The sequence below is a fragment of the Mesoplodon mirus genome (assembly GCF_964341445.2).
Source record: "Mesoplodon mirus genome assembly, chromosome: 3".
NCBI classification, from domain to species: domain Eukaryota; kingdom Metazoa; phylum Chordata; class Mammalia; order Artiodactyla; family Ziphiidae; genus Mesoplodon; species Mesoplodon mirus.
The window spans coordinates 87728627-87742245 of record NC_138978.1 but is presented as its reverse complement, the minus strand read 5'-3'; the positions used below and the strand labels follow the sequence as shown (position 1 = coordinate 87742245).

Genomic DNA, 13619 nt, shown 5'->3' with positions numbered 1-13619 from the left:
TGCACACACATGCACACAATTTATAACTCAATTGCATCATGTACCCATTTTCAAGGTGATATTTAGTGCAGGATTACTGCAGGTGCAGTTCAAAAATATCTCTACCATGGAATGAAAAATGGAGAGTGATTAACTATAAAGGAAGTCTATATAGATAAAACAGATGGACAGCTTTCCCACTTTTTTTCAACAAGGGCAGATGCCTTTCTGCGGATATATCCCAAAAAGAGTTACAGGAAATTCCACTTCTCCTGTTTTAGCAAAAATGTCAGTGAAATTTGAGATGCATTTACTTGTCAATTTCCTGGACCTGAATTGTTGGGAAAGCGAAGGTTTTTTCTAATATTAATATCAACCTCAACCATACCAACCTGAGTTTGAATGTTACAGATTAACTCTACATAAATTGACACAAGCACAATAAGTTTTTTTATTGTTAAATTATGGTTGCCATATGCAGAGCAAAAAGTAAAGGGACTGTTCTACTTGTGCATTCACATTTTAAATTATTGAATGATAAACAAGTAAATGAATGATCAGTTAGGAAAGGAAAACTAAAGCAAGGGTTTCCTTACAAGTCTTCTAATTTCTCTAATAATTATAGAAAACATGCTCAAGATTTTTAGAAAAACACTTTTTTCTACATGTGATATCATATTAATAAACAAACTATGTTTACTTCAGTAAATTGGAAAGACTTCCTCAATATTAAGGATAGTCTAATAGGCTAATGCAATTATCATTTGGATATAATATAAGCATCAAAAAAATAAAGGGGTGGCATAGTTTAACATTTTCCAAAGTGTTAACACTCTTTTTTTTTTTTTTTGCGGTACGCAGGCCTCTCACTGTTGCGGCCTCTCCTGTTGCGGAGCACAGGCTCCGGACGCGCAGGCTCAGCGGCCATGGCTCACGGGCCCGGCCGCTCCGCGGCATGTGGGATCTTCCCGGACCGGGGCACGAACCCGTGTCCCCTGCATCGGCAGGCGGACTCTCAACCACTGTGCCACCAGGAAAGCCCCAAAGTGTTAATACTCTTAATGCTGAGTTTCTAGTTCCAGAATTGTCCATTCCCCTTGGGGTGAACAATCCTCAGAGGAAAAACTAGCCATGGTGATGCTTGCTGAGGAATCATCGAATGGAGATGTTAGTTCACTCCATCTGTTTAAAGTGTCAACATGTGCTTTACCCTGAGGTTTTGAGCTGTCTCGTGCTAAAAGTAGTGTCTGATTGATTAGATACTGTGCTAAATTTAAGTCTTCAGGAATAGAATTTGTAATATTTAAGTTTGAATCCTCTTCAGAGAGCAGTTGCTTTAATAGCGTCCAATCTTGTTTTGCAAAGTGTTGCTCATCTTCAAAATCCATGTCTGTAACATGTGTTTCTGATTCCATTTTCTGCTCAAATGCTTCTGTTACATCCATCTCATATATTGGAGAGAGGGTTTTTGAAGGCCGATGGTCATACATGTAGATTTGTGCCACTGTGTCACAATCATCTATGTCTCCTGAAATAATTCATAATACTACACAATGTAAAAACTGCACATGTTGGTACCCCTCAGAGTTCTGTAGAACAATATTAACATAATATAACAGTTATTGTCCAAAAAGAAAAACAGAGAATGGGAAAAATAACATTTATACAAAATTGACAAGATTTCTGAGGCATTTCTTTTTCTATGTTTGAAAAAAAACCCTCAAAGGTAATGTTTAGCAGCAAAATCAACATAGGCAACTAACAATAATTCTCCAGTTTAATTTGAAAACTTGTGATACAGAAAACAAAAATTATTTAAACATAAACAGAACGCGCACATGTATCTAATTCACTACAATAGAGACTTAAAGAGAAAATAAGAGGCCGTTATTTGATGGTGACTTTTAAGGTAAAGTCAGTTTCAAAGGGAGAATAAATACATTTTATCTAAAGACATATATATATTGTACATGCAAAGGAGGATGCAAGCAAGGACAAAAAAAGTACAACTTTAAAGAGTTCCCTATTCTTGTGATTTTGCTGAACAGGGACTACTGGTAAGTATTTTTCTTAGTTCTGGTATACAGTAGCTACTCAGTCAGCCACTATTGCATATTTTAAATGTGGGTCATGGTTCAAATTACTATAATAAGGAAGACAAACACACAAAACAATTAGACAGGAAACCATCTATACATATGAAATAAGCCTGGGATTTGTTCACATATTATCATTGCTTCTAAATATAATCTCTTTTAGGAAATTTATCTTTTTACTTGAAAATTTTAGAATAGAATTATAGTGATCCTGAAAGTCTTAATCTCTGTAAAATGTATATAAATTTTAATAATTAATCTAGTTAAAATAGTTCAGTGCTTTTAGTTACATATTACTATACTTATTGCACAGCCCTCTTAGATATATATTAGCATAGTTCATAAATCATATCCAATGTATAATAAAATTTCTAATAGTCAATAATTCCTATGTTAAATTAGACATAAATAACTAAATAATAGCAAACTAAGTTTTTCTCTTTATTCTTTCATGTAAAATCTCTTAGTAGGTTAGCTCTAATAAACCACCAAAATTTTTACTAGATATTAATTTTTCACTAAGATTTTAAGTGAACAATAAAGAGTAACTAGCTATATTCATTCTATTAAGAAATTTCAGTTTTCATTTAAAATTTGAATCTGTTGCTTAAGTAATTATTCTATCTAACTAAAATGTAACATTCAGGGCTACCTACAACTTTAAAATTCTATAAACTCATTTTCTTATGGATTTAGCATTTCTATATCTGTACATTACCTGCAGATAAAGCAATATTAGCTTTCTCGGTAGCTGCAGAATGGCTCTCTTTCACTTGACCTTCTGGAGGCAGAACTTGACTCCAGTAAGAGTCCAGAGATTTTGTAGAGCTGTTCTTTGGTATGTCAGAATTGGGGTCTCTTTGATGAAGTTCCAAATGACATGGTCTTTCTTGAGATTTTATGTCACTATCTGAAAGTTTGCTGTGTGGCTGAAAGTCATTAACCACATTGCTTCCACTGTTTACTTTTTTATCTTCTGGAGGAAGCTGTCTGCCTCCTCTGGACAGGACATCTGTTGTGCTCTTTTTTTCTGTGGCTGAAGCACTCTGTTTATCTTTTCTTGAAGAGTCAATGTTACTAAGACCCAAGGGAGAGCTTTTGTTTTGATATACACTATTGCCTTTCTCTTGTCTACATTCTAAAATACTACCTTTACTTCCTTGTGAGTATCTGGAGCAGACCCTTCCGTGATGCTCATGAGAAAGGCCATCAAAAACATCAGAAGGTGAAGGAGAATCTACAGAAGGCTGAAAGGGAGCATGGACTTCCCCTTCATCAGATCCTAGTTCTTCACATTCATCTACCGAAAGTAAAACTGACCTTTTAAAATTTTTGGTTGCACGAAACTCGTGACTTTCATTTTCAGTTGCATCTTCAAAAGCTAAATTAATTATTCCCTGAAACTGCTGAAGAGCTCGGTTAGATGTAGAGAAATTTTCTGCAACATTTTCAGCTTCAGACCTTTCATCTTCTGTTTCATCTGCTGAGGAAGAAACCTGATCTACTTCCTGAGCAAACTGGATACTGCCTCGTGGAATATTTTCTTTTTCCCTAGAGTGGGCTCTTGTAGATCGAGACCAAATTTCTGGCCTTTTCCTAGGAATCTCATCATCACTTGTCGAATTAACTTGGAAAAGATCATTACTACTTTGCTTTTTCATTTTCACTTCAATTCTTAAGTTACTATCATATATTTTTAACTCTTCAGGAGTACTGGTGTCACTGCTACTTCTTCCAAGAAAATCATGGCACAGCATAGTGCCACATTTAGAAATACCCCTGTCATTTGACCCATCATCATCCTGAGACCCTCCAGCATCGTAGTCTTCAGATCTAGGCTTTATGTCATCAGAGGATGTTGTAGCACTGCCACTGTCAGATTCAGGACTCTCTCTCTGATGCAGAACACTGGTACTCAAATTCCAGTGACTCATGAATGGAGCTTCTGGAGTTTCATGGCTCTCTGGAGTTTCTGTTGTTTCCATATCTTTAGGAGAATTTTTCCCTGGTATTTGTTCCAAAAAACACTTGGAGGAAGTATTTGAGTCTACTGTACCATGTTTGTCTCCATTCATGGCAGAGTCATCAGAAAGCTGATTGGGAATTGTCTGTTCTTCTACATGAATTCTAGATTTTCTGTCATCTTGACCAGAATTTAAGGTACCATTTGTCTGTTCAGGAACACAAGGTAAAACATCTTTCACACATTTAATGTTTAATTTTTTGTTTGTATCTTTTCTTCCTGCTTGCTTCTCCCTATCTGACACTGAATGGACTTGCTCTACATTTGTTGAGTCTAGGTCACAAACTGGATTAGAGTTCAAAGAGTTTTCATTTGGATTTGAAATCATGGATTTTACAGCAGTGGTGCTATAAAATTTTGGATCTACATTATCACTCTCATCAGAATGACAATGTATTTTAGCTGTGTTGCATTGATCTGTTTTTTTGTGACCAGAAAAATTTGTTTCACTTTTATCTGAACAAATCTGTTTTGATTCCAGTTCATGTTTTATTAATTTTTCCAGATTTGAAATATTTTGACATTCTAACACCAACTTTTCTTTTTCTTGATTGTTTAATGGCTTTTGTGGGTCAAGTATGCATGGTGACTGAAATGCTTCTGTATCACTGATTTTGGCTATGAGATTAATTAGAGGTTCATGAGGCTTCTGTTCAGAAACATTGCCTTTGTTATTATTATCACATACATCACAAAGCACACTTTTTTGGACAACAGATGGTTCACTTTTTAAAGGTCTCAGAGAAGAAGGCTGAGTCTTCAATATAACCTGTCCAGGAAGTGTTTTCTGTTTTGAATCTTTATTATTCAAAGTTTCACCTTTTTTAGATTGATTTAGGTTTTTAGGCATTGCTACTATTTTTGCACTAATCTTAGGCAATGTTGTTTGTCCTTGCTTGACAATTTTTCTCTTAGGTGTTTGTTTATCTGTAGTTACACCATGGTCCAATTTTGTCACATTTTCATCAGACTGCCTTGAAGACACTGAAGATTTTACTGAATCTGGTGACTCTCCTTGGGATCCTAAGTAAAGAAAATTCAAAAATATACCTTCCAGTTTGTGAGTGAAATTCAATATTTGTTTTTAAATCCCTTTAGAAGAAATAAAAGAGATAACAATGAAATGGCAACATAATGATCAAATGGACAATTACAAATTAGGCGTTAGTGATGTGATAAAATAAAACAACTTTATTACAAATATAGAGGAAGTATTCCAGCATCTTAAGTAAAATTATTAAAATAGGATCTCTCCTCCTCAAGTAAACAGCATTGATCCTTATGCCAGAATTGGATTTGCATAAATATATGGGGGTAGAAAAATCTGATTTTCTTATGCCAAAAGAGCAGTAAGGGTCTTTCTTCCCTTTGAAGTTCTAGGGGGAAAAACAGACTGTTCCACATAGCTGAAAAGCAGAATCAAGCTAAAACACAAAATAGAAATGTTGAAATTGTTGCAATTTTTTTCCTCAAACAGTAACAAAGCTAATTTATTTCTCATAACCAGATCACTATTATTGTAGCTCATTAGGGTTAACAACTTAGATCTGCAGTTGAAACTAAAGCTGGTAACTGGAAAGAAAGAGGATTAATTTTGGGAATTCATTTGTTTATAATGGTTGAAGTCCTAGAGATGATATTTTGAGCATTTAAATCTGTCAAACAGAATTATCAAATCTTTTAAAATGTTTAATTTTTAGCTGTCACTAGAACATGAATAACTTTTCTCTGGCTTACTTTTAAATTTACTTTCAGTATTAATTCATTACCTACCTCAAAATTGGTTTTAGTATTTTACAAACTGCTCTTACATATGTGAATGCTTAATGCATAAAGCAAATTAATTTTTAAAATCAGTTATTATATTAGCAAATTACGCAATCTGATCAGTATTCTTCTCTTTCTTAGAATATGGAAAAACAACAGGCATAGCACAGAGTCCAGAGGGAAAATTCTTCCTCCCTACGTATTACAGCATTCTAGATTGTACCATTACTTTTTAAAGAGCTCTTTAGGGTTGGTTTTGCAGGTGGAATTCTTATAATTATCAATGAAACTTTGAAGAAGCACAGGTATAATATACAGAAGGACCAGAAATGCAGATAACCTAGTGACTCCCTTAATTATTTTTTTCACAAAAGAAAATAAAAATTAAACTCACACCCAAAATACCAAAATACTTGTCTGAAAAGTGGAAGAATAAAATCTCATCTCTAAAATATGAAATGAATGTAAAATGAGTGAAACCACGTTATACTTTACTTATTTGCTGCTAAAGTTCCAGAATCAGAGTTCTGCTTATTCAATTTAAACAAGGAAGCAATACCTGGGAGTATTTCAACTTTACCTTGAGTTTTAGCAAGATTAACTGTGGCATTCTTTGTTCTCTGCTGAGCTGTAGCGCATCCATTGCCATTTCCTCTTTTCTTTAAAATTGCCTGTGGTACTGGATCACTGTATCCTTTGCTGGTGACCTTCTTTAGCACACTAAGGAAAATTATTTGCGTTCAGTATTACACTGAGATTCCAAAACCTAATTTTTTAAAAGACCCATACATGAAATATATTTTTTCACAACACTGTAAATCAACTATACTTCAATTAAAAAAAAAACAAACAAAAAAAGAAAAATACTTTTTCTCAAAGAAATAAAAAATATATCTCTTTTCTGAAAATAGAAAAAACCATAGGTTCTTAAGTGTTTAAGTTTATAAAACTGTATATCAACTATGGTAAAGCAATGCATAATAAGGTGCCACAAGTATAAATTATTCTTCTATCATTTTGTATCAATCATCGTTTTGCATAATAAATAAGAAAAGTTTTAAAATATCATTATGTAAATATACTAAATTTTCTAACAAAGGAAAGATATTTTAACAATATTTAGCCAGAAATTATTATATAATTAACTTCCAGAGAAAGCTAATGTCTAGGTAAAACAATGAATGCTTACCTGTTATTTATATTAGTTTCTTGTTTATGAATGCTTTTTTTATTGGAAGTTCCATTGGTAACTTTTGAAACAGGTCGAGATTTTACTGCTATAAATTAAGAAGAGTGAGCCATGAGATTGAGGAATAAATATGTAATAAGTATGTATAAATTCACTGGTCATACACTATATACAAAATTAAAATGTTACGGTGAGAAAAACCGTTTTCTCTCAGTTTGCATGAATATATGTTACTAAAATCTTTTTGCATTTGAAACTAAATAAAAGTCCAAACATAGGTTCATTTTTTTCTAGGAACTTAAACTGTTCCTAAAAAGCTCCTCAAGAGCTATTAAAAATTAGAGTGTTAAAACCCACCTACAGTGGAAGCTTTGATACTTTCTACACTGTTTTTCACAGTCTGTCCTGGAGAGTCACAAAGGGAAAGTTTATGACCAGAAGGCTTCTCTTTTATTGACCCATTTTCTTTTGGTTCATCCAGACAGTCAGTGGAAGTCAGTAATTCCATACTTGAATTTGTAGATCTGCTGGAGGGCCCTGAAATCCCGAGGCATGGAGAATCTTTGCCTGTCACTTTCTTCGAAGGCTTTGCTTTGGCATGCACATTTAAGTTCCCAGTGAGTACCTTGGGTCTGGCACCTGTAATTTGACCTTCCTGATTTCTCACTCTTTTTCCATTTACTGAATTTTTCTGTCCATTTGCTGCTGCTGTTGCTGATCTTTCCACAACTTGTCTAGGTGACATGTTTCCTGACTTTGCATTATCACCGTTTTCTGTTTTGGGCTTTATTATACGTTTGGGCTTTCCAGAAACATTTTTTCCCACAGTTTTTAATTCTTTTGTACTCTTGGATGCGGTTTTTGTACCATCCTTTTCCTTTAAATCATCGTGCTTCAAAGTTTTATTTATAGAATTTCTATTAGTACTTGATGAATGTCCAGACGCTCCTAATCCATCAGATTTCATCTTTTGATTAGTAGAGGGATAACTCCAATACTCTTTCTTGTTACTTTCTCTCCAAGATTTGTTTTTTATAGCACCAGGGTCAGAAACTTGTCTCCTTTGCTACAAAGAAGAAAAAAATACTCTGTAACTTGACTGAAGTCTTGGACACATAATACTTTATGTTTCAATAGCCAGTTTTTCAAAGAGGAAAAAGCAGCAAAATTCAGATTATGATTTAGGGCCACTTAAAAGTTGAATGATCTGGGATCATTTGAATGTGTCTTTGATCACATTACCTTAATCAAATCTGAAATAAAACATACAGAATTAACAGGAAATTCTACTTTAAAAGGCATACTATTTAACTTTATGAAGTTATGGTAGAGATGAATACTTAATGGTGTCAGGATGCCTTGGGTGAATGATAGCAGTATCCTACATTTTTCGAGGGCCCACTCCCAGGTTCTGTGCTAAAATGCTTTTCATGTATCATCTCACTTAATCCTCACAACAATTCTATGAGATAGCTCCTGTTGTTATCTCCATTTCTTCAACAAGAAACTGGGGATTAAAGCAGGTATGTAATTTACCCAAGGCCACATGCTGATAAGGGATTGAACTAGGACTTGAGCTCAGGATTTACTGCTTTAAGCAGGTAATAATCTGTATGTTAATGATTTTCACCAAAAATTCTCTCTTCAATCCTATCCCAAATTCCAGAAATTTTATCACTAAATATTTAATCCTCTGGAGGCAAGGGCTGGGGGTGGGGGCGAGCCCCTGGGAAAGAACACATTACACCTGAAAAGTCTTCTTTTTTTCTTTTTTTGGCTGTGCAGTGTGGCACGTGAGATCTTATTCCCTGACCAGGGATTGACCCCATGCCCCCTACATACATGCCCCCTACACGGAGTCTTAACCACTGGACCACCAGGGAAGTCCCTGAAAAGTTTGGTTTTTGAGAAAAAAAAAACAAAACCACAACATAGTAATACACTATTGGTTATCTGGAGAAAGGAAAAGGGGTCCTAAAAACAGGTGAAATAGATAAAAAGGGGAAAGTAGAAGGGCACTAAAGACAATGCACCTACGTTATCATTTTTCTTAGAACAACGTTGTATGGAAGGGAATAACAAAATTTTAAAAACTGGTAGGAATTACAGAATAAAATTTTAAGAATATATTGCCATTTGTTATGTAAATACTCCCTCCCTTTTGGAAGCTGTATGAGACTGTAGAGGTATGAGGCAGAGCCTGTGTTGTCTTCATCTTTGTATCCCTTAGCACCATGCCCATCACATACGGGGTACTCAAGAACATGTGATGATGGCTATCAAACCTGAGCACATATTGATATACAGTTCAAGGTCTAGTTATTTCTAAATATGAAAGCTTCTAATTACATTTAAAATTTGTCTAAGATAAAAATAACATAAATAAGTGTGTCTATATTCACACATACATATGTATATACATAAATAATAAATAATAAATAACCTAGTTAAGTTTAGCAAAAAGCAAGGTATAATAATAAAGGAATCATTAGATTCTTGTTCTAGCTTTGCTTTTAACTGAAGAATAGAATATAGGATATTTAAGAAATCATTACTAATATCTCTGGGCCTCAGATTATTCATGTCTAGGGGTGGAGACTGATCCCATTCAGTGCTGTGTACTAGGATTCTCTGTAATACTTATAAAGTTCAAATAGGCTAGGTCCAAATAGGCTAGATCAAATCTTAGCTCAAAAAAGTAACATTTCTCAGGCTTCCCTGGTGGCGCAGTGGTTGAGAGTCCGCCTGCCGATGCAGGGGACACGGGTTTGTGCCCTGGTCCGGGAAGATCCCACATGCCACAGAGCAGCTGGGCCCGTGAGCCATGGCCGCTGAGCCTGCACATCCGGAGCCTGTGCTCCGCAACGGGGGAGGCCACAATAGTGAGAGGCCCACATACCGCAAAAAAAAAAAAAAAAAAAAAAATTTCTCTATTTTTAATACCTAAAACCAGGAAGACTCTGATGTTAGACCTCTTTCCACCCTTAAAACTAACCCTTCTTAATTCACTCTATCCTTGACTCTATCTACTTTAAAGCATCATGCTACGGGTGAGATCTATGTAGTATATGGGGTGCTCTACCCCTCTAGAAATTTCACATTAACATAGTATACCATGGTGAGGATTCAACGTATATGCATTTTTAGGCAATCTATGACTTACAACTAAAAAGTTTATGTATGTTTCTTATATACAACTGACCAGTTGGGAACGGTCACCACATGCTATTGACAAAGATAAAGAAAAAAGAGTAACACTCTAAAGCCCTCCTCTTGGGACTTCCCTGGTGGCACAGTGGTTAGGAATCTGCCTGCTAATGTAGGGGACACGGGTTTGATCCCTGGTCCGGTAAGATCCCACATGGCATGGAGCAACTAAGCCCGTGCACCACAGCTACTGAGCCTGTGCTCTAGAGCCCATAAGCCACAACTACTGAAGCCCGTGAGCCCTAGAGCCCACTAGCCACAGCTACTGAGCCCATGTGTTGCAACTACTGAAGCGTGCGCACCTAGAGCCCATGCTCTGCAACAAGAGAAGCCAACGCAATGAGAAGCCCGCACACCACAACAAACAGTAGCCCCTGCTCACCGCAACTAGAGAAAGCCTGTGCGCAGCAACAAAGATCCAACGCAGGCAAAAATAAAAAATAAAATAAAAAAATAAAGCGTTCCTCTTAGACACACTTTCAGGTCTAGTACTATTCCTTTTTGTTGGTATTATTTTGTTTTACTTTTTATTATAGAAAAATTTAAACATAATCAAAGAAGACAGAACAGTATCATGAATCCCCACATACCTACTACCCAGTTTTAACAACTATCACCTCTTGGCCAATTCTGTTTCATATATAACTACCACCATTTTATTTTGAAGCAAATCGCAGACATTGTATAATTTTAATCTTAAGCATTTTGGTACCAGCACTGTTCTTAAACGTTTCTATTTTATCTCATCAACTTCCTCCCACCTCCAAAAGATCTCATCTCATTTTGGAAGACACACTTATTCATACCACACTTATTGAGGACTTACTACATACTAGACAATTGCACATAAATTATCTCACTTAATTTTCACAATAATCCCGGCTAGGTTTTATTACTCCATTCTACAGATAAGCAAACTAATACAGATGCCAAAGATAATAAAGTCAAGATCTGAACTCTTATGATTTTATGTCCAGCACCAATTTCAGTACAATGCTGCCTTTCTGAGGAAAACATATTAGCCTGTTTCCTTCCCATTGTGGTTAACAGTATAAACCCTTGGACAACCTGAAAGTCAGGAACTGAGGAAGGGAAATGAGATTTTGTTCTGTTTTGCTGTAAGGCAAGCAAGGAGGAAAAGCCTGGTTGATAGCAGTTAGTAGATAGAACAGGGGAAAGAAAGGCAGGTAGGCTAAATCCTGTTGGCCTTAAAACACACACACACATACACACACGAAAACACATAGAGTGAAAGGGAACATAGTACATAGAAAAAATGTTCTAAGGTGCCATTTCCTAACATATGTTCTGTGGAACTGTACAACATGCTTAAAAGGGGTCAAGAGGGAGTCCAGTGGTGTTCCATGGTTATAAAATTTGAGGAAATCTTGGGGAAAACAAAATTCAAAAGTGTTCTTTACTGTAGTGTTTCTCAGAGCTTTTAGGTGCTGGTGTGCATCGTTAGTGTCTAAGAGGAGCTATGGTGTGTAGCAATTCTCAACCTTAGTTGATGCTAGATGTTCTTAGGTAGAACATATGATGGAGCTAGTATATTACGGAACACACTTAGAGAAATAGTCTTAGGAGGTTTACTAGCAAAAAGCTCCAGCGTCTCACAGTTTCTCACCCAAGACATTTAGAGCTTGACCTCTGCCTCAAGCCATCAGAGCTCTTGGTTGTGGCTTGAAGTTGTGTGAGTTCCTATCTACTGGCTGATAAGGAAGATTCCCAATTCCACTCTTGCAAGGGCAATATATTCTTTGCATTCCAAACTGGAACTCTCAGTGTATGTCTCCATATCATTGTAATGAGTGTCTAGGTTAGTGTAATTTTATGCTTCAAATATATTATTAAGTGACCATTTATAAGTTAGCTAGATTGGAACTCTAACCATCATTAATAACATTTTAGGGGAAGAAAAATGTATTTCATGTTATAATGAATATACCAACTAACGTGTGTGTTGTGTGTGTATGCGCGCTAAAAAACAAATGACATAAAATTTACCATCTTAACCATTTATAAGTGGGCAGTACAGTCAGGTTGACTATATGCGCCTTGTTGTGCAACAGGTATCTAGAACGTCTCATCTTGCAAAACTGAAACTCTATCCCCATTGAACAATTATTGCCCTTTTCCTTATCTCCCCAGCCCCTGGCAGCCACCACTCTACTTAGTTTTTAAGAGTTTGACTATTTTTAGTTAACTCATATAAGTACACCAAGTAACTTTTAAAGTGAACACAACTGTACTCTTGGTATTAACTGCCTTTTTCACACCAAAAATATATTATGTGGATTAAAATCTTAGTATAGAGAAAACTGGGACAACTAAAATCTTCTTTTGTAAAAAGTAGGTTAATTAGAAAAACAGACATGGAACTAGATCTAGAATTCTAGACAATTTCTGATCTGGAATAGTTCCAACATGCTAGTTGCCAAAAAGGTTTTCAAGGAAATAAAAATGGTAGACAATATTTCACTTCCCATACCAGCTGGATATAAGAAGTGCATATCATTTAAAAATTTACAAAATGTTCACTTGATTAAAAATGAGACTCAAAATTATTTCCATCCAGAAACAGCTTTAGTTAATGAAAGAATAGATTTTTAAAAATTATTCTGAAATATAAAATGATAAAATTTAAATTACATGGTATCTTGTTTCATCTGGGCCTGTAAAATTGTAAAAGTTTACCTGAGAGCTGCTGAATATAGGCTTTTTGCCAAGTCTTCGGTCATCACCTTTGTCAAATGCAGCTGTAGGAAAAAAAAAGCAATTTAATTTTACAGGAAGCACTATTATTACCATAGAAGTAGAGGGAAAATAGTATATTAGCAGAAAAAGGTTACATTTTGATGGAAATAACTTTTAAAAAGTTGAAACCAATCTAGTACACATAAATAATTCCCTATTTTAGCATTTTTCTTAAAGAACTTCATTTTGAATCTTATTTTCTTGTCCCTATGGATTTTATGCTATTAAAATTAATAAATGAGAAATGTACAGTCTCACAGAGAAGATTTATACATTTTCAAAAACCTAGAATTTTCTCAAGCTTGAAATTTTAGAGATAACTTCTTTTTAGCTAGTTTTCCAAGTTTCAAAAAATTACAGATTTTTTGAAATGTAATATTGAGATATTTTGAGATGTAATATTTTATAAACTATTCAATGTGAGAAAATTTCTATCCTAAAAAATATTAAAATACTCTGTTAAAAATTTTCTGATTTTGCAGGTATGTCCTGAGGAAGGAGTAAAGAGAAAAAAGATAAGGTTTTGTTGAAAATAAAATAAGAGACAATCCTTAAACCTATATCATTCTTTTTAGAATTACATAAAAAATTCATTTTATAG

At 35.0% G+C, this 13619-nt stretch overlaps 1 protein-coding gene across 2 annotated transcripts in view; it reads right to left on the bottom strand.

The window, feature by feature from the left end:
- Positions 1–358: 358 nt before the first annotated feature.
- BTBD8 (BTB domain containing 8) overlaps positions 359–13619 on the bottom strand; it is an 88596-nt gene continuing 75335 nt past the window's right edge. For both annotated transcript variants that reach the window (XM_082613379.1, XM_082613380.1), the window contains 6 exons: positions 12959–13020; positions 7412–8120; positions 7055–7142; positions 6446–6585; positions 2794–5121; positions 359–1507 (listed from right to left, as the gene is read on the bottom strand). In XM_082613379.1, coding sequence (XP_082469505.1) covers positions 1038–1507; positions 2794–5121; positions 6446–6585; positions 7055–7142; positions 7412–8120; positions 12959–13020 — 3797 coding nt within the window. In that variant the 3' untranslated portion in view covers positions 359–1037. The remainder of the gene's footprint in view (positions 1508–2793; positions 5122–6445; positions 6586–7054; positions 7143–7411; positions 8121–12958; positions 13021–13619) is intronic.